Source organism: Coptis chinensis, chromosome 1 (genome assembly GCF_015680905.1).
Source record: "Coptis chinensis isolate HL-2020 chromosome 1, ASM1568090v1, whole genome shotgun sequence".
Classification (NCBI taxonomy): Eukaryota; Viridiplantae; Streptophyta; class Magnoliopsida; order Ranunculales; family Ranunculaceae; genus Coptis; species Coptis chinensis.
Genome location: NC_141456.1, coordinates 72272056 through 72296339, shown reverse-complemented (window position 1 = coordinate 72296339; position 24284 = coordinate 72272056). Strand labels below are relative to the sequence as shown.

The following is a 24284-nucleotide window of genomic DNA, read 5'->3' as shown; positions in this document are numbered from 1 at the left end:
GGAATCCCAGTATACTGGAGTTCCTGCTTTGATGAAAGATACTGTCGTGGAGGGTGAATATAATATGAGTTCTCATTCGTCCCGCCAGTACCACGAGAACCAATCAACCGTCAGAGCTCGATGGATTGGTAGGAACGCCCCTCGAAAGAAAAAGTCACGACATCGGTCCGCAATGTCCGCGACGTTCTCGGATTTTGTAAACGAATAAGTATAATTTATGCATCCTCGATTTAATTTTTAAGGTGATTAGAGGAGTGGGAAAGAGCATTGCGCCTCTTCCCGTATTGATCACTAAGATCATGCTCTCATTTAGAGTTGTCACAAAATCTGCCCCTATTATGATCAAGTTGCATTCAAATGCAACTATTTATGCTGAGTGCATCCAAAAGAGTTGGCAGTTGTCGGAAGATGATGTGGTTGAGTCGGAGGATGAAAGGGAGGATATGACATGTTTGGATGACGATGCATTAGATAGTTGTAGTTCTAATTTAGAACGCATGCAAGTGCTACAAACTGGCTTGCATTGCGTTTATGGTATTTGTGAAGATATCCGAGATAGACAGATTGTACTTCGAAATAAACAAACGAACCTTCAGACGAGAGTTGAAATGCTCGAAAGGGGTCAGGAAGATATCTTGTCTAACATGGAGACTATCCACCAGCATCACCAAGCCCGATTATGCGACTTTCGGGATGAGATGGAAGCACAACGCTTGTTTCGAATAGAGATGCTACGACGCATGCCACCCGTGGAGGATTCTGTTTTAGCCGAGTCTGAGAGGCATGAGCATCGTCGCCGAAGGACAGATGGCTCAAGCCAATCTTCATCCCAGGACCAATCTCCATCTCAGGGTCCATCTTCATCACATGGCTAGGTGTTCACCATCAGTTTGTGTTTTTTGTTATTTCATTATTTTTATTGTTTTATTAGTTGGATTTTAATTCAGTTGTTAAATTTAAATATTAATGTGTTTGTTTTATGTTGTTTGGATTTAATTTTTTTTTTAATATAATTGGTTGTTTTCGAATTGTGTGTGTCTTTATCATTAATCCCACCTTCCCGAATTGTTTGGGGGTGGTAATATTTATACCGAGCATAATTCGTTATATGATCATCTTCTGTAAAGTTGTCTTGGAGTAAAGGTTGAGAATTTGGCCGATATCGGCATATCTATGATTATGTGTGGTGGTAGCATGAAATCTAGGAGAGTTTAGAAGTTACTATTCTAAATCCAGTATAAAAGATACCAGGGTTGTTATAAAATCAAAAATATGGTTTGTTTCCGTTTTTGGGTTTGGAAATTTTCTATTTCCGGAAATTGCCTTAAATAATTTGGCAACTTGCCGATTCGTTTTGGAAGCTCAGAACCTATTTAAACTTCCTTCATTCTACACTCACAACCCACACTACACCCCACCATCATCTCTGACCTTTCACTTCAAGCTTTTCCTTCTTTTTCCTTGTAAATTTCTGTTTCGGCACTTACGAGCACTGCCTCCCTGACACCGTCGAAATTTTACTCGAAAGAGCACACTCAAGCCCAAGTGGAGCGACTCTTTCGCCTCCCTCGTAACAACGAAAAATTTCCAATTTTCTCGAGGGTTGTTCCAGGATTTTGAGCTGTTCAAAGAGTAGTTGAGATGACATCTCCTATAGTCATACACGAACAGTCTTTTCGAAGACGTGTTGGGAACCGAGACCTATGGACATTGGTTCAAACGGATCCCGCGATTTAGGATGATGGCATCATCTACCGTAAGTGATGACGATTCATATTCAAAGACTTCATCGCTTATTTCTACGACCACGTTAGATTCTATTGTAATCAGGATGGAGAATAAGAATTCTCCGTCGTAGTCGATGACACGACACTAGAATTCAATAAATATGTGGTAGCTTTAGTTTCGGGATTACTAATACCTGATCTTGTTCACACATGGGGATATATGACCGATAATGCATACGTTTTGAGTTTCATCGTTCATTTCGTAGGTAAACTTTATCTTTTTATGTTTATCAAATGGCGCCGCTGCCATCTTAGTTTCACTTTCGCATTGTTTTCATAGTATAAGTACTCTTCTTAAAGTCCCATTTCACCCATCCACCCTTGTTCGATTCTAACTGTGGTTGTCTTTTTCAGCATTAAACTTCCTCAAAAAAAAAAAAAAAAAAAAAATTGCTGCCAAAGGAGCGCTTTTGCACTAAAGTTATTGGAGCCGAAGCGACCGACCAAACCGACCGCCGACCAGCTCAAAACACTGTAACTTGAAGTTTACACCGAAAGCATCTGCGCCCAAAGTGAGCACCACGCCCACGAAATTTGAATATTGCCGGATTTACACAGGTTTGATTCGAACTTCGGTTTTTCAAGTTTTTCAGTGTTCTAACTTGTTATATACACTGAACACGCATAAACAAGACGCTATTCATAAGCGAAGCAAGGACGCAATCAGGTATTCCTTTCTTCCACACCTCGCATCTCCTGTTAGAGGTTTATACTAGTATATCAGGATTGTTTGGAGTGTTGACGTGTTTAGTTAAGTTTGGTCTTAACCTTGTATGCGATTAAGGTCTGGTCGAACAAAAACACCTAACATAATTACACGCCAACATCAACAAGCACGCCTATCTAGTATACCACTCATTGCACCTCTAGCTACTATTCCATATACTCTACCCCCGACCTGATGCCCGACGGGAGACTCTCTCTCGAACTTTCATAAAGCCTTGAGCGATAGCCCCAAATCTTGCATCGTTCTAGCAGGACCGATTAGGGATTTCGAATCCCCCCAAATATTTTAATTTGTTACCCATTTTTCATGGTTTAGACCATGAAAAACCTTATCGGACACGCGTTAGGATTGAACAAGTCCTAACAACATTCCACCATCCTACGGTTGGTGCGGAACAAATTAAACCGAGGGTATTCCCTTTCACCTTAGCTGATAAAGGCGGCATCTTGGTTAACTGCCCAAGCCTTAATTACGTGGACTCGTGGGCTAAACTTGTTCAATTTGTTTATGGAACATTTTTACCCACCCCTAAAGACGGATGAGATGCTTTCCAAGATTCAATTTTTTCGACAAAATCCTCATGAATCATTTTCGTGAGGCTTGGAATCGTTCACCGACCTCCTTATAGAGTGTCCACATCATAACCTAGCGAAAAGACACGTTAGTTCGATGCGTTTTTCAAAGGACTTCTACACCACCATAAAGAAGTCCTTGACATAATGAATGGGGGTAGTTTCTTAAGTAAAGGAGCCTCGGAGGCTTATAAATTTTTAGAGGATCAAACTAAGTGAAATAACAACTGGGGGGGGGGGGGGTAGTGGCGATATCCACCGCTCCTCTAGTTCTTCTAATACAGTTAAGGCCGCCGGTATATTTGAAATTAAACACGATCCCGAGCTTAAAACTCTAATCGAATCACTCACTAAAAAGGTAGAGACCATTTCTGTTCAACAAAAGCCTATCCCCATCATGAATGTAAATTCAAATCCATGTAGTTTCTATTGGAGTCCTGAGCATCTCGACTCCTATTGTCCTATAGCCTATGAACATGCTTGTTCCATTAATAGTGAACCTAACGCCCCTTGGAGACAAAATCCCAACTTCGGTTGGAGAAATAACCAACACGTCACACCTCCAGGGTACAATAATCAATATGTTAGGCCAACGCACAGTTATAACCAAGCTCCACCATGACAAGGATAGGGTCAGGGTAATTATAATAATTATAACAACCAAGTACAATCTCGACAAGGTCAAGCACAAGGTCAAGGTAGTTATAATAATTATAATGCTAATAGAGGTATCGTTCCGGTAAATAATAACTATCAAAATCCGCCCTTAAATAATTTACGCCGATAGTAGTTCCAAATCCACACCACCCGTGACTACTACACCCACACAACCGGATCGTCTTGACACCTTCATACAAGTGAGCCAAAAACTTTTCCAAACCATGGCTCAATCTAACCAACAGCTTCTACAATCCGTTAATAATTTAAAGCCAACAAATGGCCCAAGATAAAGCCCAACCCAATGGTGTGTTTCCGTGTCACGCAATACCTAATCCTAAAATAACAAACACGATCTTTGAGGTAACCGATAAATACTAGTAATGAATATGAAAATGTAGGTGAACTAAATGCCATCACCACTCTCCGCTCGGGCAGAGTGGTTGATAACAAAGTAACTATGCCTATAGTTACCCCACCAAGAGTCCCCTACACCCCTGCTATTTTACTAGATACCGAAATAGAAACCAAGAGCCTACCACCGTAGAGGTACCCGCCACAACACAACCTAAGAAAAACAGAAAAGCCAAGGTTAAACATCCAGGTGATACATATGCTAAATATAGAGAGAAACCACCGTTTCTACAAAAATTAGCCATGTTAACTAGGGATACAAATTATGAGGAGATTAGGGACGTTTTCAAGAATCTAACTATAAACCTTCCCTTCCTCGAAGTTATTAAAAAGCTACCACACCATGCTAAGTTTCTTAAGGAGTTGTGTACTACTAGGCGTAAGACCAATATACCAAAAGACGCCTTTTTAACAGAACAATTCCCAACTCTATCTGAACATAATGGAATTGTTAAGTACAAAGACCCTGGTCGTCCTACTGTACAATGCACCTTAGGAGATTCCTATACAACGACCGCATTATTAGACCTGGGGGATAGTGTTAACTTACTCCCGTTTTATTTGTATAGACAAATAGGTCTAGACAAGATGCAACCCACTAAAATGACGTTGCAATTAGCTGATCACTCTATTAAGTATCCTAAGGGTGTGGTCGAAAATGTGATGGTAAAAGTTCGAGATTTCTACTATCCCATTGATTTTGTCATCCTTGATACGTAGCCGCTTAACGACTCTGTCCCCGATCATCTTTGAAAGGTCCTTTCTTGGCAACCGCCAATGCACTCATTAATTGTCGCGATGGTTCGATGTCCATGTCTTTTGGCCATCTTCTTTGTTGAAGTAAATGTTTTAAAAACAAAAGACATTTTACCCGATTAGCCTATGGATGGAGAGGTTAGCATGATCGAGAGCTTCGCTCGAGATTATTTCAACAACACATTCCCTGACAATCATATGCCCAAATTTCTTTCCTTTGGAAGTTCAGACTCCAACATTTTCATCCCTACACTAGTCGATACACATATTATGGATGAGGACGAGATAGATGACTTTCTCAAAGATATAGAGGACTACCATAGTAATGTGGATATGACCAATCTAGATGAGGAATTCGATGAGTTTCTTAGAGCAGGCGATGATTCACCCTATCAAGAACTACTTTGCACAACATCCACCTCGACTCCCCTCCTTCTACCCGTTCAAAGGAATCTCGAGTTTGCACTCGATCATTTTGTTTCTCCTGTGCTTCATAATTTTTTAAATCCACCTAGTAAACAAATACTTCAGAAGGACAAACCATTTGACACCTTCATTTTCAGACTTGAGAAAGTCCCTACCTACACCATGAATGAGTTTTGTGCTAAACCCACATCCACATTGTTTACATGCTTTCCTTCTACAACTTATCCATATCCACCATATCTTCCACAACCATTCACTTTTCCACACTTATTCACTAGGACACCCTCTCGTTCAAAGATGAAAAAGAAGGTGCATGCTAGGTTACGTTATAGGTCTATCCGACTTCGCTTTCAGTTCACTAGGTTGCGTCATAGGAAATCTTGTTGCTTTATTGTGTTTGGATATGTTTTCTATGATATTTATTTATGGAATGATCGACAACTATTTCGGTTGTTGATATATGATAAACTGCATGTTCATACATATGTTTAGATAACGTCTCGAGTATCTGACTATAAAATCGACTTCGGTTTTTTGTTTGGTGCATTTTCTTTCATTTCCAGATATTGGTGAGTGCACCATTAAGGTAACCGGGCCCTCCCTATGGAGTGTGTGGCTGTAAGTACCGGATCCTAAGTCCACGTTTAATATAATTCACGTTTTCCACTCTTGCATATTTTCTCGGATTTTTGAGTCATGTTTCTCTATGGGGTGAATTATGTCCTTATTGCTTATTGTTTTTCCTTATAAAAGTAAAAAAATATTAAATAATAAACATAGTAATCTAGGAAGTCTCGGGAATCTGACTTTAAAAGAACAACTTAAAAAAAAAAAAAAAAAAAAAAAAAAAAAATCTAAACTCTGTTGTAAAAAAAATTTGTTTGGGGGTGGGGTATTCGTGTTTCTGCCCTAGAATGTTTTATGTCCCATTAGAGTTGCTTAGGCCGCTTAATTGTATTCTGATTCGGGTTGACATAATCTATGAATTTAGAGTTCATTCGTTCGCATAACTTACGTCATGCACGTATTTTGAGGCATTTTCCACTATCTTATATGTAATCCACAGTAAGAATAGAGTGTTTTATGGATCATTGGATTGGAAATTCTCTCCTGATAATTTCCATATATCATTCGCAAAAATCGGACCGGTAACGAAGCGGCAAATTTAGTTTGAAGTTGCGCTAAATATCGACAAAAGTCGAAATATCGAAAATTGGGCTTGGGCCTAACTTCACAAGACCGGCAGCCGCGACTCACTCGCTACTATGTGTCCACCAACAACAAGCATTTTCTTCTCCAAACCGCCATTAACAACCAACAAAGCTTCAAACCCTAACTAAAAAATAAAATTAAAAAGAAACCTAACTACACCACGCCACACATCCAAATCAATTTTAAATCTTCTCAAAAACCTTTCCACCACCACCTCCATCCTTTTGTAAAACCAAAAACCACCGAAAAATCCAAAGATTGGAACTGCCGATCCACCACCCCACCACCACCGCACCACCATCATTGTTGTTCCTCATTGCTTCCTACTCCTTCTACAAACCCCAAATCAGTTCAAACTTCCAATGACTCAAAGACGCCGGATTTTGTCAGAGCAAGCATTTACTGGCGACCACTTTGCGCCGTTTTATGGTGACGAAATGATTAGTAGAGATTTGAATAGCTTGTGGTACTCGACCGACGCCTTTTACCACGAAGAGTTAGTCCGACGGTTTTACAACACGAGGGAGTTGGAGGGGAATAGAATTTTTGTTACGTTGGCAAAGAGGAGGAAGGAAGTAATTGCTGGGTTGTTGGCTGAGATTCTAGGCATTCTGCCTAGAATCCATCTTGATGCCACGTTACAGGAGTCCCAATATAATGGGGTAGAGCCTTTGATGAACACGACTGTTACCAATGGGAGCTACATTACAAGCTCGCATTGTGTTCGCCAGGCATCCCTCAGAACCAACCAGCTGGCTGCAGCTCAGTGGATTGGTCGGAACGTCCTAGGGAAGGAGAAGGTCAGCGACATCGGTCTGAACTGCCTCCACATTCTATGGATACTCCAGGAGCAGAAGTATGAGTTCTGTATCTTGGAGTTTTTGCTTAACATGATCAGGGGAGTAGGGAAGTCTATTGCACCTCTTCCTGTGTTGATAACCAAGATCATACTGAAGTTGAGAGCGACTCCGACGTCTGATAGGATTTACCTCATACTACACCGAAATCCTCGGATTTATAAGGAGTGTATCCAACAAGTTTGGAGGTTGCCTGAGGATAGGGTAGAGGACGAGGAGGATGGTGGAAATGAGAATGACTCGGAGGAGGAGGACTTGACTTGTTTTGATGCTGATGCTTTTGAGAGGTGTTGGTTAGATGCAGAACGCATGGCTATGATTCATCGGGGCATGCGTTCACTCAATACTATCTGCGAAGACCTCCGGACTTGACAGGCTATTATCTACCATAACTTCGAGATTCGTACCCAGCGAGAGGATGAGCGGTGGGAACAGAAGAGGGCTGAGCTGGAATCTCAGCGCCAGTTCCGAGCTGATATGCTTGCACGCTTCCCACCTCACAGGGATTCTCCTTCTGAGGATACATCATCGAGGCACGAGCGTCGTCGCCGAAAGACGAATGGTGCTGGCCCATCGGACGCTCAGGAGCCATCTCTTGAACGTGTGCCCTCCGCTACCAGTACCGACGTGTTTAGGGATAGTATAGCTTGATGATTTTTATTTGTAGTTTTATTATTGTTAGTTATTTTAATGTAAGTTTTAATTTTGTAATTTGAATTTTGTAGTGAAAGGGCATTTAATGCCAATATTAATATAATGTCGTTATTTTCATCGTGCGTGGTTGTTTAATATTGATCCCACTTTCCCAAATTGTTTGGGGGTGGTATTATTTAGTCCAGCATGATTTTTATATGACCCCCATTTATTTATTTATTTTTTTTAGAAGTTATTTCGGAGTCAGGGTGAGAATATTGCCGATTAGGCATATCTATGAATAAATATCATGGTATAATGAAATATCGATAAAATAGGTAGGTTCTATCCTAAATTCAACCTAAAAGATACTAGGGTTGTTTTAGAATCAAGAATATGAGTTGTTTCCGTTTCGGGTTTGAAAATTTTAGTATTTCCGGAAATTGCCGTAAAAACTTTTTGGCAACTTCCCGATCCGTTTTAGCAACTTTAAACCTATAAAAACTTCAGTCATTCTACACTCACAACCCACACTACACCTAACTTCCATCACTCACCTTTCACTCCCACGTTTCCGGTTGTTCTTCACCATTTTCACAAATCAGCACCTTGAGCGCGCCTCAATTGGAAGTCTGGTCTCGCACCTGAATTTTCTCATCGAAATTTTGCCTTTGCTCACCTGCGCCCAAGGTGAGCGCGACTCGCGCCCAAACACTGGAACTCGAAAATCATCAGAGCGCACCTGCGCCCTGACCTCCGTAAACACAAAAATCTCCAGTTTTCTGCGGGTTGTTCCCAGATCATTTGCAGCTGTTCCAGAGCATTGTTTTGAGATGACATCCCCTGCAATAATACCGCAACAGTCTTTCGAAGATTTGTTCCAAAGCACTACTTATGGTGCTTGGTTTTGTGAGGCGATCACATACGTAGGCTGGGAACCGCTTATGGTAAGACCTGATGAACTTTATTCTCCAGCACTTGCATCTTATTTTAATGATAATTGTATTTTCTTTGAGAGACCGGATGGAGAACGAGTGTTCTCCATCAACATTAATGATGAACTAATGGAAATTACCAGGTTCTTGCTAGCATTTGTTCTAGGACTTCCTATGCCCGCTGAAATACAAGACCCATGATGCTATTGGGTAGATAATATGCATGTCTACACTTATGAGTTTTTGCATGAGTCGTATGGGGCAGGCATTTTCCGTATCGAGGACCAAGGGGAATATAACGTCGCCTTTGGTAGCCTGTCCATGAACATAGAAACTGTTATATTTTGGATCATGCTAAACATTTTAGGGAATGACGCGTTTTCTTCGTGGAATGATGCCACTTGCGCACGTCTTCCTTGCTTTAGCCATCGGGGCGTATGTGCCACCGACCTTCCCGAACCTTGATGTCTAGTTTAGCTCGAGCCCATAGCATGAGGCATAAGTACCTTCTTATGCCTGTTCTAATTTCTCGTATTATGTTATGTTTCTTTCTTGTTTTCTGTACACATTTCACGGATTGGATTACGGTCGACATTGTGCGACCCACTAATAGTATTATTCGATCTTTCCGTGCAATGACTTGGGAAGGGTAGAGGATACAACCTCATCAGGTTGCACCCTACACCTCGTCCGGACCAAGTGGTGGCTTAATAGGTTAGCAATAATAGATGATAAATGGCGGGAAGCCTGGCAAAATATCATGGCATAGCAGGACGCGAAGGAACCTCACTTCTTTATAGAAGAAGAGGATGAGGAGGATGATGAATAAAGCGGGAGATAAGGTAAGTTTTCATTCTAGTTAGTGTCTGCTTATGTCCCAAGCAATTTGATTCTTGTTAACCCCATAATGGGAGGAACACTTATAGAGTTGCGTCAGTTTTTATATTAGTATGTTTTAACCTTGTTTTGTAGATGTTCTGGAATTTCACGCGTTTCCATGGTATTTTTCTACCCTATTTATTTAAATGCTTTGAGGACAAAGCATGCTTCTTGTTTGGGGGGGGGGGGGGCGGGCATAGAAACACGTGTAATTAAGGCATCTGTTAGGATATAAATATGTATAATATGCATTTGTTTTCTAGTTAATATTTCAAAAATTCAAAAATATAAATAAATAAGTTATGCTATACACTTAGGAATATTGGTATTGTTTTCTTTCTCTATGCTTTTAATAATCTAGAAGTCTCACGTAGCTTTTGCATTAGAATAATTTTTAGAAACTTAGGTTAATATGTAGGTAATAATCTTTGCATCTATCTATAAATATATTACATGAGTATCTATGATTGTTAGCAGTAAGTTTATGAAATCTAGGCTAGAGTACTTATTCTACAAATCCTGTGAGAATATAGCCTAAAGCCTTATTTGAGAGAAACATTTGAGAAATGACACAAGGGAGAAGTAAAATCCAGATAGAGAAATCACACGTTCACTTGCTTGATCACTATGCCATATCCTAAGCGAGAATTTAGGCCCTCTTTGGATCGATATAGCTAGAAATTCAAACCTATGAATTATTTTCCGCTAGTCGCCCCTCTGAGCCTTTCTTTAGCCTTTCATAAACCACAAATCCTTTACCCTATTACAAAACAAAACAAAATAAAAAAATTCAACCTACCCAATTTAGATAAGTCTGAGAATAGAATGAGGAAAAAAGAAGAAGAGAAAAACCTGTGTAAACAAAAGTTAGTTAATTGCTTCAGAAAATAAAGAAAAGAAGTTTCCATATAAAGAAAAGAAAAATAAAAATAGAAATAAAATAAAAACTCCAAAAAAATAGAATAAAAGGAGTCAAAAGCCAAAGAAAAAGAAAAAGAAATATATGGCTAAGGATGAAAACAAAGTGTAAAAGCAAAAGTAAATAACAAGGTTTTCTCTAGTTACATAATATGAAGACTCTATTATCTCAGACTTGTCCTTTTTGAATATCCACTTCCTTCCTTCTTAAACCATCTCCTAATCCCCGCAACACCTAATAAAGACCTCTAGCTCAATTTGGAATAGGTTAGTGTGATAGTAAGTGGCAGATGTGTTTGATCGACTCCGGCTTCCTTGTTGTCATTGAGATTGTAAGGTAAAGTGTGCCCACACGCATTAATCGGAGTAGAAAACTTGAGTGGAAAAATCAGAGTGTTGTATCTTGACTATTATTGTGAGAACCTACTTAAGGACGCTATTCCGAGTTTCAAAAACGAACCTGCTCGGCATTTCATAGTATTACTCATTGTATATATGTTTATTATAGATGATTGATTATTATGCATATATTAGCTTAGGTTTCGACTTGATTACTCTATATGCATCGCTAGTGAGAGGTATAGTTAATTTAGAGCATGAATAAGGAAACAATAGTTTTATTTCTTAGTCGTTGTAGTATATATGAAGTTTGTGAGTACCTTCACTGAAAACTCTCACGAGGCTATAACTCGTCCACTAGGGAGTTCCTAGTGGTTTAAGGCCTTGTTGCATATGGTCAATGCAATCGCACTCACTGAAACGAGAGTAGTTAGAACTTCATTTTTGGTCACTTATTCTAATTTCTCATCTTTGCTTGAGGACAAGCAAAATGCTGTTTGGGGGTGGTTTGATAAGAGCGCAAAACTGTATATTTAACCCCTTAACCATCATACTTTTAGAACAATTATGTGAGTAATAATTAAGAGTTAATACTGATGACGTGTTTTTTATGCATTTCAGGCTTCAAAGTCCATGATGTGCAGAAATGTGCCACTTTAGCGAGATAAAGGAGCAAAGGTCGGTTGCTAAGGAGTTCCATGATTAAAGGCCAAGATTCAAGAAGACAAAGCCTTTGTAAAGCCCGGTCAAAAGCTGAAAAGTCGACGCGGGCGTAAAAAAAGACACAAAGTCGTGAGAACTTCCGGGTCCGTATCTTTGGACTCAGACCTCGGAATTGGGCCTACCTTATGTCAAAACGACCGACTCGGAAAGAGCTTTCTAGTGGTCTAAGCCTTGACCGAATTAGAGGAGCAGAAGTGGACCAAAACGTTTGTCAAAGCCTATTGCAGCTGAAGAGCCCATTTTGGACTAAAGAAATTGGGTTTTGGGCCCGATTTTCCGGCCCAAAATATGGCTCCAAGCCCATGCACGATTTTTGGATCTGAAAGTATGAAAACAAAAGCTTGACTCTTTGTAGAGAGGTAGATAGTTAGGTTAGAAAATAAATTAGGTTAGGATAAGAAAAGTAGCCATTAAACCTTAGTTATAGATCTAGTTTTAGATTAATTAATTAGTTTTTATTCTTGCCTTAAATTCAGTATTAAATTATTGTTATTGCTATTCATTAGATAAATAAAGTTAATTAGTTCTCCATAATCTAGTTTCATTTTCATTTATTTATTAGCTTAAATCCTTAGATTTACTTATTTGTCATTATTAGTTTAATTCAATTATTGCATGAGTAGTTTTGAATTGAGTTTAAACAAGTAAAGTTCAAATCTTTATATATGTCTTGTTTAGATTCCATGAGAAATGATAGTCTTATGATTCTCGGCTAAACCTCCATTAGTGGGGGTTGAAAAACCTTGATGAAGCTTGATTTTGATTAGCATAGAATAATCGTAATTTCCCATTCAACTTTAGAAGTAATTAGTCCACCATGAGAATGGGGTTGAATACTTCACATGCTAGATGTTAGTTGGTAGAGATTACCATGAACACTAGGGATTAGGAAGAACCAATTGTTCTGCATAGCAGTTCAATTCGGATTACGACGATTCGTCTTTTTTTTTGCTTAAAGGTGATTGATTATTGAATAAAATAAGGTTACAGCTCTACACTTTGGTTACAAGAGGAAAATAAGAAGATAACATTAAGTTACAAAGCGAAAGTAGGTAGTATATGGATCTTCCACCCTTAGAAAGTCTGGACGTCCATTCCACCATATTTTGGCTCCTGCATCGAGTGTCGCACCATACTTAGACATGCTATCTGCCGCAAAATTAGTTTCTCTCCATGTATGCGTGATGTTGATCCATCTAGCTTCTCACTTTAGTTGTTCCCACGCATCTGTCATGGACCAGATGAACCGTATTCTTATGAAAAGCCGCTGCTTACAACCTTAGAGTCTGTTTCCACCCATAAAGATGTCCATTACCATCTTGAGTGCTTTCTTGATCCCTTCCATGATTGCTGCTTTGCCTCGCCAAATTATTTGTCGTTATACCCAAATCCTCCAAAGAGCTACACCCAACACTTTGCCTTTATCATCTCGAAATACATTGCCCCACCCTGATCGACCTGGATTCCCCAGTGAGCAGCCATCGGTGTTTATCTTGAGGGTTTTTGTTGTTGGCAGCAGCCAAAAGCATTCAAAAATCCTCGGTACCGCTCGTACCTTATGCTTTAGATGAAGGCTGTGAAGTAACCTCAAGTCTTGTATGCTGTTTGCCATGTGCCATTTTGATTTCCCATGTGCTCTGGCCATCTCTCTTCGTATCTGTTGGCTTATGTACTTGAAGTTCGGAGCTTTCTCCTAAAATATTACTCTATTTCTGTTCTTCCAAATACTCACCAGGCAAGTAATGCATGCAGCTTTCCACATATCCAGCACCAGAGAACTAAAATGCTTGCATTGCTGAAGAATATCATTTGTTGCCTGAGGTACCCACGCTAAGCTAAACAGATTTGTTATCATGGTCCAAGCTCTCATAGCCATGGGGCATTGGAAAAGCAAGTGTGCTTGTGTTTCTTTATTGCACTTACAAACTCCACATCTTGATGCGAGCTTGATCTTCATTTTCTCTCTAACTCTATCATCGGTGTGCATTACTCCATGAAATATTTTCCATCCGGTTCCTTTTATTTTTGGTGAGACAAATGAGTGCCAAAGAAATTTAGACCATCCTGTCTTTTGTGCTTTACCTCTGATATCCTCATAGGCTCCTGCCACTGTGAATTGACCGGTGGGAGATGAGATCCAAATTCTTCTATCTTCGATGAATGGCTTTGGCTGTTGCAAGGTTTTAGGATCGATACCCACTCGTGCTAGGATCTGCAACATGGAGTTGCTGAAAATCCATTGGTTACCTTGTATGCAGCTTTGAAGCGTGGCTTTGAGCTTGACAATGTCTTTTCTTTCTTCCTTGAAATAATCGCAGATTGGCTTTGACAAGGACTAGTTCTCTCTCCAAATGTTTATTGATTTCCCATTTCCTATCACCCATCCAATATGCGATCCCATCTCTTTTAGAGCCCATTTGATGCCAAGCCATACTGTGGAAGTTTTGGATTCCGACCAACTTCCAGCTCTGTTGGTGTACTTGGCTTTCATGAACTGTGCCCAATGTGAGTCTTCTGTCAGGAGAGCCCAAGCTAGTTTAATGAGCATGGCCAAGTTAATGTCCTTTAGCTTCCTTATACCCTACCCTCCTTCTTCATGCGGCTTGCAAGTCTTATCCCATGCAACTGTAGTAGCTTTCCTTGTCGATGGATCACCAGTCCATATGAAATTGCGAATGATTGCCTCGCCTTCTTTGATGACAGATTGTGGCCATTTATAAACTGACATATTGTGCACTGGTATACTATTTAGAACGTGTTTGGCCAACACCACCCTTCCTTGAAACAATAACATGTGTCCTACCCATCCAGCAGCCTTTTTCCTGATTTTATCCACTAGTGGAGCCAACATTGTTTTGGTAGGCTTTCCCGTGAATAGAGGTACTCCAAGGTATCTCTCTGGTAACTCGCCTTCGTTCATTCCCATCACTTCTTTAATCTTTGCCTTTCTTCTTTTTGTCATAGGGCTCAAGTAGATTTTGCACTTGTCTTTGTTAAACATTTTTCCCGAGGAGTCCTGGTACCTGTTCAGGAGCTTGACTAGATTCTTGAGGCCTCTCAGATTGGCATTGCAGAAAAGAAATAAGTCATCGGCAAACATAAGATGGGATGGACTAGAGTATTTCGAGTTTAGAATCATATGTTGCAGCTTTCCCTCTTGTACCAGGTGATGGATTCCTCTACTGAAGCAATCTTCTGCAAGTGCAAAGAGAAGAGAGAGAGTGGGTCTCCCCGCTCAACCCTCTTTTTGCTTCCGAGAAGCCGATTGGCCCTCCGTTAAGCATAATAGACATTGAATTGCTTTATATGGCTGCTTGTATCCACTGTATCCATCTATTCCCAAATCCAAGTCTAGTCATAATTGCCCATAGAAACTGCCAATCAATAGTGTCAAAGGCTTGTGCAATGTCAAGCTTTATTCCGATGCTTCCCCCATGTCGAGTAACCCGTAGGTCGTTGACTAGTTCAGAAGCTAAGGCAATAGCTTGCTGTGAGTTTCGGTGGGCTATGAAGCCATATTGCTCCTGTGTAATCACCCTCCCAGCTATAGGACCCAACCTTGTAGCCATGACCTTGGTGATGACTTTGTATGCAAAATTCGATAAGCATATGGGCCTATATTTGCTAAGGTGTTTTGCATTCTTCTCTTTCTGTATCAAAACCAAGAAACTGGAGTTGAAGCCCTTGGGCAGTCTAGAGTACTTGAAGAAATACAGCACTGCTCGAGTCATATCATACCCCACTATAGCCCAACAATGCTAGAAGAAAAAACCATTGAACCCATCTGATAAATGTAAAATGAATAGTTTACCTACGAAATGAACGATAAAACTCAAAACGTAAGTAAACTAAAACTATTTACGTGTCTATTTTATCAAAGTTTCAACTCTCAATTCTATCGAAATAGAGTGGAGTAACAAATTCGTTCCTCTCCTAGTGCTCTAGCATGGATGTTTTCTAATCTAATTAGTCGGTCTTAAGTCTATGAGAGTTTTACGAGGAGGAATTATACTACGATGCAATATAAAATTGATTATTTTAATTTAAACTACGAATGCTATGGAAATATGATTGTTTTTGAATCTAGATAAAGGATTAGAGGGGAATTGAATCCACCTCGAATCCAACTTAATAACCTAGCATAGATTGTTGTATCTCGATTCTTACGTTCTTACGGGAAGAATTTCGAGTTCTAATCCCTAGTGTTCGTGGCATTTCTACCAAATACTAATTAGCATGTGAGGTCGTCCACCCATTCTCATGGTGAAACACGACCTTCTAGAGTGGAATAGAATCTACAAACAATTCTACACTAACAACTAAGTTTTCATCAAGGCTTCATCAACCCCTCTAATGGAGGTTTTAGCCTTGATTCATCAAACTAACATTTCTCATTGAATCTAAACTAAACATGATATAAAGAATTGAAATTTACTTACTTAAACAATAATGATTAAAATCTAATTAACAACTAAGAAATGGTAACCAACAATAATTAAAATAGATCTAATAGATTGAAATACACAATTCGAAATTGATAAAATAACTATTTTATTTATCTAAATCAATCAAGAACAATGATTCAAAGATTTAATCTAAACAAGAATTGAAAATGGAACTAAACTTAATTTAATTAATAAAACTAGATCTAGAATTCTATATATTAATTTAGGTCTAACTAGCTACCATTAACAAAGAGTGAAGCTTTGGTTTTTATACATTCAGATCCAAAAATCGTGCATGGGCTTGGAGCCATATTTTGGGGGCTAGAGAATCGCCCAAAACCCAATTCTTTTCAAATCCAAAAGGCCTCTTCAGCTGCAGTTCGCTTCAATAGACTTTTTGTCCACTTTTGCTCCTCTGATTGGGTCAAGGCTTGGACTATTGGAAAGCTCTTTCCGAGCCGGTCGTTTTGACATAAGGTAGGCCCAATTCCGAGGTCTGAGTCCAAAGATATGGTCTTCGAAGTTCTGTTGACTTTGTGCAATCAAGCTTACTTTGTGTGAACTTTGACTTTTCAGCTTTGACCGGGCTTTAGAAAGGCTTTGTCTTCTTTAATCTTGGCCTTCAATCACAGAACTCCTTAGTAACCGACCTTTGCTCCTTTATCTCGCTAAAGTGGCACATTTCTGCACATAATGGACTTTGAAGCCTGAAATGCATAAAAACACGTAATCCGTGTTAACTCTTAATTATTACTCACATAATTGGTCTAAAAGTATGACTGTTACAGGGTTAAAACTACAGTTTTGGGCTCTTATCACCATCCGGCCCAGGAGAGCTGTCCTTGTTCAAGCTAAACACTGCATTCCTTATTTCTTCTTTATCAGGCATCTTGCAAAGTGTGTTATTATCCTCTTCCTCAATTACTACTGGCATCAAGTCTATCAAGTCATCATCTGGCTCGTGCAGCACTTTGGTGAATTTTTCTTTGTATTGATTCACCATGTAATCCCCTATGTTGTTCTGATTTCGCATAATGATTCCATCATTGTTCTTCAGCTCAGTGATCATGTTTTTGCTCTTTTTCAAATTGACAAGTGCATGAAAGAACTTAGTGCTTCTATCCATGTCGTTATCCCAATTGTTTTTCGATTTTTGTTTCCAAAAGCTTTGTTCCTGCTGCAGCAGTCCATCCACCATCGACTCTTGCTCCACCAGTTCTAGAGTAATACTCTCATTGTCCCCATCTTGTTCAAAACGACTTTGTAATTGCTCAAGCTTCCGGGTTTCTTCCTCTAGCTTGTACTTTATATTGCCAAACACCGCTTTTGTTCCATCGCTGAGTTTACCTTTGAGTATCTTAAGTTTCTGCCTGAGAACAAAGATTGAGTTTCCTTCCATTTGTACATTCCAACTTTCCTCCACTACCTTCAAGAAATCTGGGTGTGATGCCCACATGTTTAAAAAAAAAAAAACAAAGGGGACATTTTTGGCCTTGGGACATTTTGATACCACCGGTGAGTGGTGAGTGGTCCGAGCACGCTTTACTCCCACTTTGTAATTCCAGCCTATATGTGTATTAGCCCATTCTGCATTGAAGAAAGCTCTATCCAACTTGCCTAATATTTTCATCCTTCCGAAATGCATATTCCACCAAGTAAACTTCAACCCTCACTGTTTTTGTGCTTCCATAAGAAGATTAGTGTGGACAACATTTCTAAAGTCTTCCATGGCAGCGTTAGTCGGTCTCAAGCCCCCTTTCTTCTCATATGCTTAGGTAAGCATTGAAGTCTTCTACAAAGCCAAGACCTGCTTAGTGCATTCAAAATAGCCATCCTCCTCCCATAGAGCTTCTGCGTAAGTGTGCAGATGAATGAGCATGCACTATTGTAATTATGTTGCCTGTAGTTCCACCGTTATTTGGTCGGCTTGTCCGTGAATCGAGTGGGGATGGCGCCTTTTTCCATATGCACCATAGGTTAGGAACTTTATTGTTATTCGATTGAAAAGAAAAGTCATCATCATTCCCATTGATTGTAGGTAACCAAGGGAATGTCCGTAGGTTTTATCTTTGGTTCAAATATGCCTATGAAGTCCGGGTTCTCCTTCCGTACTAGCTTAGCTAACTAACCTCTTCTGCGACTTATAGTTACCAATTCCTCCGATGTTCCAATACGCACCTCATTGAGAAAAATTAAGTAAACTTCTTTCAGTTGAGTAAAGAATCACTTTTTGAAGTCCCAACACCAGCTTTGGCTCGGTGGTAGGTGGTGTGGCAATCAGAAGTTTCTACCGAGGCTTGTAAGGAGGTGCTTCTTTTGGCCTATCCTCTATTTCGCTATCATCATTCATATCTGCCCAAATTAGCATTCCTAGGTGACTCACCGATCCAACCTATGCCAAGAGCTTCCTCTTTCTTGTCCCTATGATTCAACATTTGTATAACCATTTCTGGTTCACCACACATGTCTGACTCCTATAATATTTTGTGCCGTGCAGAACCATTTGGCGTTGTGCATTGTTATCCTCCCCGAGCCACCGCTCATGCTCATGTCGTTTGATCCCTCAGAGACCACCCTCAGCCCTTCCACTCTTCTTCGCTTGAATCTCCCCATCCTGTTAAGCATCTACAAAAACCCTTTCCTCATCAAGGGTGTCTGTTTCCTCTCTATTGCTATCACCAGATGTATCATTCTCTTGTCTATGGTTCTCCACAGAACGTGCTTCCACTACCTTATCCATGTCCTTGTCAGGTTCATGCTCATTGGTGGCATCCTCTTCTCAAGCAAGCACTCCAAATCTGTTTCTTTCCTCCATTTCGTGTCTAGTCCCCGTTTTTTCCCGCCATACCTTATTGCTTTCTCCCCCTTTGTTGTTTCTATTTCTTTTCTTTTTTTCTCTTGTTAACCCCTTCTTCCATCTGAGGTACAGGAGTAGTGTCCACCACCACCTCTTTGTTCTTGTTTTGCATAGTGATAACCCCTTTAAGTTTCCTGCATTCCATGACCAAATGCCCGACGGCCTTACAGTGATTACACATTTTGGGCAATTTCCCCACTTCCACCGTTTGCCAGAATTGAACTTTCTTAGTTCTAACATAGATTTGATCTGGGATCGGTTTGGACATGTCCACATCAACTAGGATATTGGCGTAGTAGCCATATTCTCTACTCAAAGTTTTCTCATCTATGTGCATCGGATATCCCACACCTCTTGCTATTGACATTAGGGATTCTTGCTCCCAATATTCTTGTCCCAACCTGTAATCATATCCGCACAAGAGCATGAGAAAGTCGCTGGTTGTCCAGGCGGAAGTTTGGGCTCCAAGCTTAATCTAAGCAAAGCTTTCCCCAAATTCCGGACCCATGAGACCAAACTCTGTTGAGATCTTCGGCATTGAGAAGCGAATAAAAAGGTAACCTTTTCCTATCGGTGTGATCCTCCACTCCCGAGAGGGTCCATTTCTCCTTTGCTATTTCGCGAACTTTGTCAATGGGCACTTTGAACAAATCAATAGTCGGCAAGAAATAGTTTAATCCTCGCTCATACGCTTTGTTCGAACTGTAATTGCTTGATACTCCCCATTATATCCGCCTCGTGGAGCTCCTTGAGTTCCACCTCGCAAGGGCCGAATCGCTTTTGCTTGCTATATCCACATAGGAGAGGCTTGAGGTAACTCCCTTCTCTGTTGCGTTTCTACCTCCCCGAAGGGTTTTCCATCTCGTAAAGATTCATCCTTGCTTTCTCTCCTTCCACGAACTCACACTATCAACAATGGAGGATTTTACCGTAAGGGGAAGAAACTTGAAGAGGGGAACGGATAAGAAGTCGCTACCTAATATTTTTCCTATATTGAGTAAGAAAAGAGGCACGATCACTCGGGCAACTTTTATTTCACTACAAGTCACCCTAAAATCAGACCCCATTACAAAAAAAAAAGTAATGGCGTGTTACCCGTATAAAATACATTTTGTGGGGCTTTCATTACTCACTCAACTCCATTCGCTAGTAAATTAAGTTGAAGAAGGTGGAAAATCCCCTAATTCCTTATCATATCATAGGATTTAGTATTCCCATAGTTGTTTAAATAGTCGAATAGTTGCATCTTGTGGGTAGTTGCATCGTAGAAGTCTAGTTATCATTTCAGAAATCTCTCATTTGACTTAGAGTAGAGTAATTAGACTAGAAAACACAAAGATGGAAGGACTAGGAGTGGAACGAACTTCCTACTCCACTATATCTGTTCAATAGATCAAGAGTAGAACAATCTTTGATAAACTTAGCCACATAATTAAGTTTTAGTTTACTTAACAAGCACGTTATCTTAACAAGCCCCAAACAGCATTTTGCTTGTCCTCAAGCAAATATAAGAAATTAGAATAAGTGACCAAAAATGGAGTTCTAACTACTCTCGTTTCACTGAGTGCGATTGCATTTACCATATGCAATAAGGCTTTAAACCACTAGGAATTCCCTAGTGGACGAGTTATAGCCTCGTGAGAGTTTTCTAGTGAAGGTACTCACAAACTTCATCTATACTACAACGACTAAGAAATAAAACTATTGTTTCCTCATTCATGTCTCAACTATCTATTTTTCTCACTAGCAAATGAGTAATAATAACCAACTAAAAAACCTAAACTAATATATGCATAATAATCAATCATCTATGACACAAATATATATACTATGAGTAATACTATGAAAAGCCTAGCGTTAGTTTTCAAAAACTTCGAATAAGCGTCCTTAAGTAGGTCCTCACATAAATGTCAAGACAAAACCACTATGATTTTTCAGCTCAAGTTTACTCCACTCCATGCGGTGGGCACACTTTACCTTACAATCTCAATGACAAACAAGGAAGCTGGAGTCGATCAAACACATCTGCCACTTACTATCACACTAACCTATTCCTAATTGAGCTAGATGTCTTTATTCGGTGTTGCGGGGATTAGGAGATGGTTTAAGAAGGAAAGAAATGGATATTCAAAAGGACAAGTCTTAGATAATAGAGTCTTCATATTATGTAACTTAGAGAAAACCTTGTTATTTTCTTTTGCTTCTCTACTTTCTTTCCATCCTTAGCCCTATTTTCCTTTTTCTTTTCTTTGGCTTTTGACTCCCTTTTATTCTATTTTTGGAGTTTTTATTTATTTCTATTTTTCTTTTTCTTTTCTTTGGATGGAAACTTCTTTTCCTTTTTTTTTTTTTGAAGCAACTAACTAATTTTTGTTTACACAGGTTTTTCTCTTCATCTTTCTTCACTCATTCTATTCTCAGACTTATTCTAGATTGGGTAAGTTGAATTTTTTATTTTGTTTTGTTTTTGTAATAGGGTAAAGGAATTGTGGTTTATGGAAGGCTAAAGAAAGGCTCAGAGGGGCGACTAGCGGAAAATAATTCATAGGTTTGAATTTTTGGCTATATCGATCCAAAGAGGGCCTAAATTCTCGCTTAGGATATGGCATAGTGATCAAGAAAGTGGACATGTGATTTTTCTATCCGGATTTTACTTCTCCCTTGTGTCATTTCTCAAATGTTTCGCTCATATAAGGCTTTAGGCTATATTCTCACAGGATTTGTAGAATAAGTACTCTAGCCTAGATTTCAGAAACTTACTGCTAACAATCATAGATACTCATGTAATATATTTATAGATAGATGCAAAGATTATTACCTACATATTATCCTAAGTTTCTAACAATTATTCTGATGTAAAAGCTACGTGAGACTTCTAGATTGCTAAGAGCATAGAGAAAGAAAACAATACCAATATTCCTAAGTGTATAGCATAAACTTATTTATTTATATTTTTGAAATTTCTAACTTGAAAACAAATGCATATTATACATATCTATATCCTAACAGATGCCTTAATTACACGTGTTTCTATGCCCCTCCCAAACAAGAAGCATGCTTTGTCCTCAAAGCATTTAAATAAAGAGGGTAGAAAAATACCATGGAAACGCGTGAAATTCTGGAACATCTGCAAAACAAGGTTAGAACATACTAATATAGGAAATAAAAAAACTGACGCAACTCTATAAGAGTTCCACCCATTATGGGGTTAACAGAATTAAATTGCTTGGGACATAAGCAGACACTAACTGAAACTAAAAACTTACCTCCACTCCAGCGTTTACTCGTCTTCCTCCTCTTCTATAAAGAAGTGAGGTTAATTTGCCAAGCTTGCCGCCATTTATCATCTACGGATGCTAACCTGTTAAGCGCCACTTGGTCGGATGGGGTGTAAGGTGCAACCTGATGAGGTTGTATCCTCCACCCTTGCCAAGTCATTGCACGGAAAGATCGAATAATAGAATTGGTGGGTCTCACAATGTCGACCCCAACCCAGTCCGTGAAATGGGCACAAAAAACAGGGAAGAAACATAGCATAATACGACAAACTAATATAGGCATAAGAAGATACTTATGCCTCATGCTATGGGCTCGTGCTAAACTAGACATTAAGGTCTTAGGAAGGTCATATAGCGGCGCCTCCTCCTAAAGCAAGGAAAACATCGCAAGTGGCATCATTCGCAGAAGAAAAATGCCACTCCCCTAATATGTTTAGCATGATAAAGAACATTACCGTATCACATTAAGGGACAAGCTACCAAGGGCTACGTTATATGTCCCTTGGTCCTCTACACGGAAAATGCCAAACCCATAATTCTCATGTAAAAGCTCATAGTTGTAGGCAGAGAAATTATCAACTATGTAGCCCCATGGGTCTTGAATCTTAGCAGGCATAGGAATCTCAATAACAAAAGCCAATAGGGACTTAGTTATCTCCATTGTTTCGTCATCAATGTTGATGGAGAACACACTTGTTCTCCATCCATCCGATAAAAGAATGTACAATGGTTATAAAATACGAGGCAAGTGCAGGGGAGTAAAGTTCATCAGAACTTACCATTAAAGATTGCCATCCTGCTTGTATGATTACTTTGTGAAACCAAGCACCATAGGTGTCACTTTGGAACAAGTCTTCGAAAGACTGTTCCCGTGATGATACTGTGGGATGTCATCACAAAACTACTCTGAACAACAGCCGCAACTATCCTGGAACAACCCACGCAAAAAATCAGAAATTTCGCGTCTATTGAGTTCTGGGTGCAGGTGCGCTCCACTTGGGAGCAGGTGTGCTCGGGTGTTTTTGGATTTACAGTGTTTTGGGCGCGAGTCGTGCTCAACTTGGGCACATGTGCGCTCAGGGTAGAATTTCTCGACAGCGATTAGAGTAAGCGCCTCCCATTGGGGCAGCCTTGGGTGTCAGAAGGTTTATGCCGGCGCGCGAAGGAAAATTAAGCGAAAATTGGGAGTGAAAAATGAGGGATGGATGTGAGAGATGTGTGTGTGTGGAAAATGAATGAAGTTTATATAGGGTTAGGTTTCCAAAAATGAATTGGGAAATTTCCAAAACTGGAAACGGAAACAACCCATATTCTTGATTCTATAACAACCCTAATATCTTTTATACTGGATTTAGATTAGTAACTTCTAAACTCTCTTAGATTTCATTCTACCACCACATCTAATCATAGGTATGCCAATTACGGCAATATTCTCAACCTTCACTCCAAAACAAACTCTAAAATGGAGGATCTTCTACAAATCATGATAGAATAAATAATACCACCCCCAAACAATTCGGGAAGGTGGGATTAACAATAAAATCCATGCACAATTTGAAAAGAACCACATTATATTAAAATTGAAATTCAAACAACATTTAACTACCAAATTCAAAGTTAACTACGGAATTTAACAACGTAACATCCTATCTACTAAAAATAAATAAAAAACAACATCAAAACAACAAACAAGAAGAAATCTAGCTACTCTTCAAGGAAGGGAGAGGTGGGGTAAGAATAGGAATTTGAGTGATCAAGAATGGAAAAACCAAACACCCCACCCCCAAACAAATTTTTGAAAACAGGTTTGTAAAAATTTGTTTTAAAAAGTGGGTCTTTTATAGTCAGATTCCCGAGACTTAATGTGGG

General features: G+C 39.5%; 1 protein-coding gene across 1 annotated transcript; it reads right to left on the bottom strand.

Annotated features, from left to right (window-relative positions):
• Positions 1-17076: 17076 nt before the first annotated feature.
• LOC147525116 (uncharacterized) lies at positions 17077-17736 on the bottom strand. Its single transcript, XM_086578188.1, has one exon. It carries the CDS (start codon positions 17734-17736, stop codon positions 17077-17079), a length of 660 nt encoding a protein of 219 aa, XP_086434314.1.
• Between the last annotated feature and the right edge of the window lie 6548 nt (positions 17737-24284).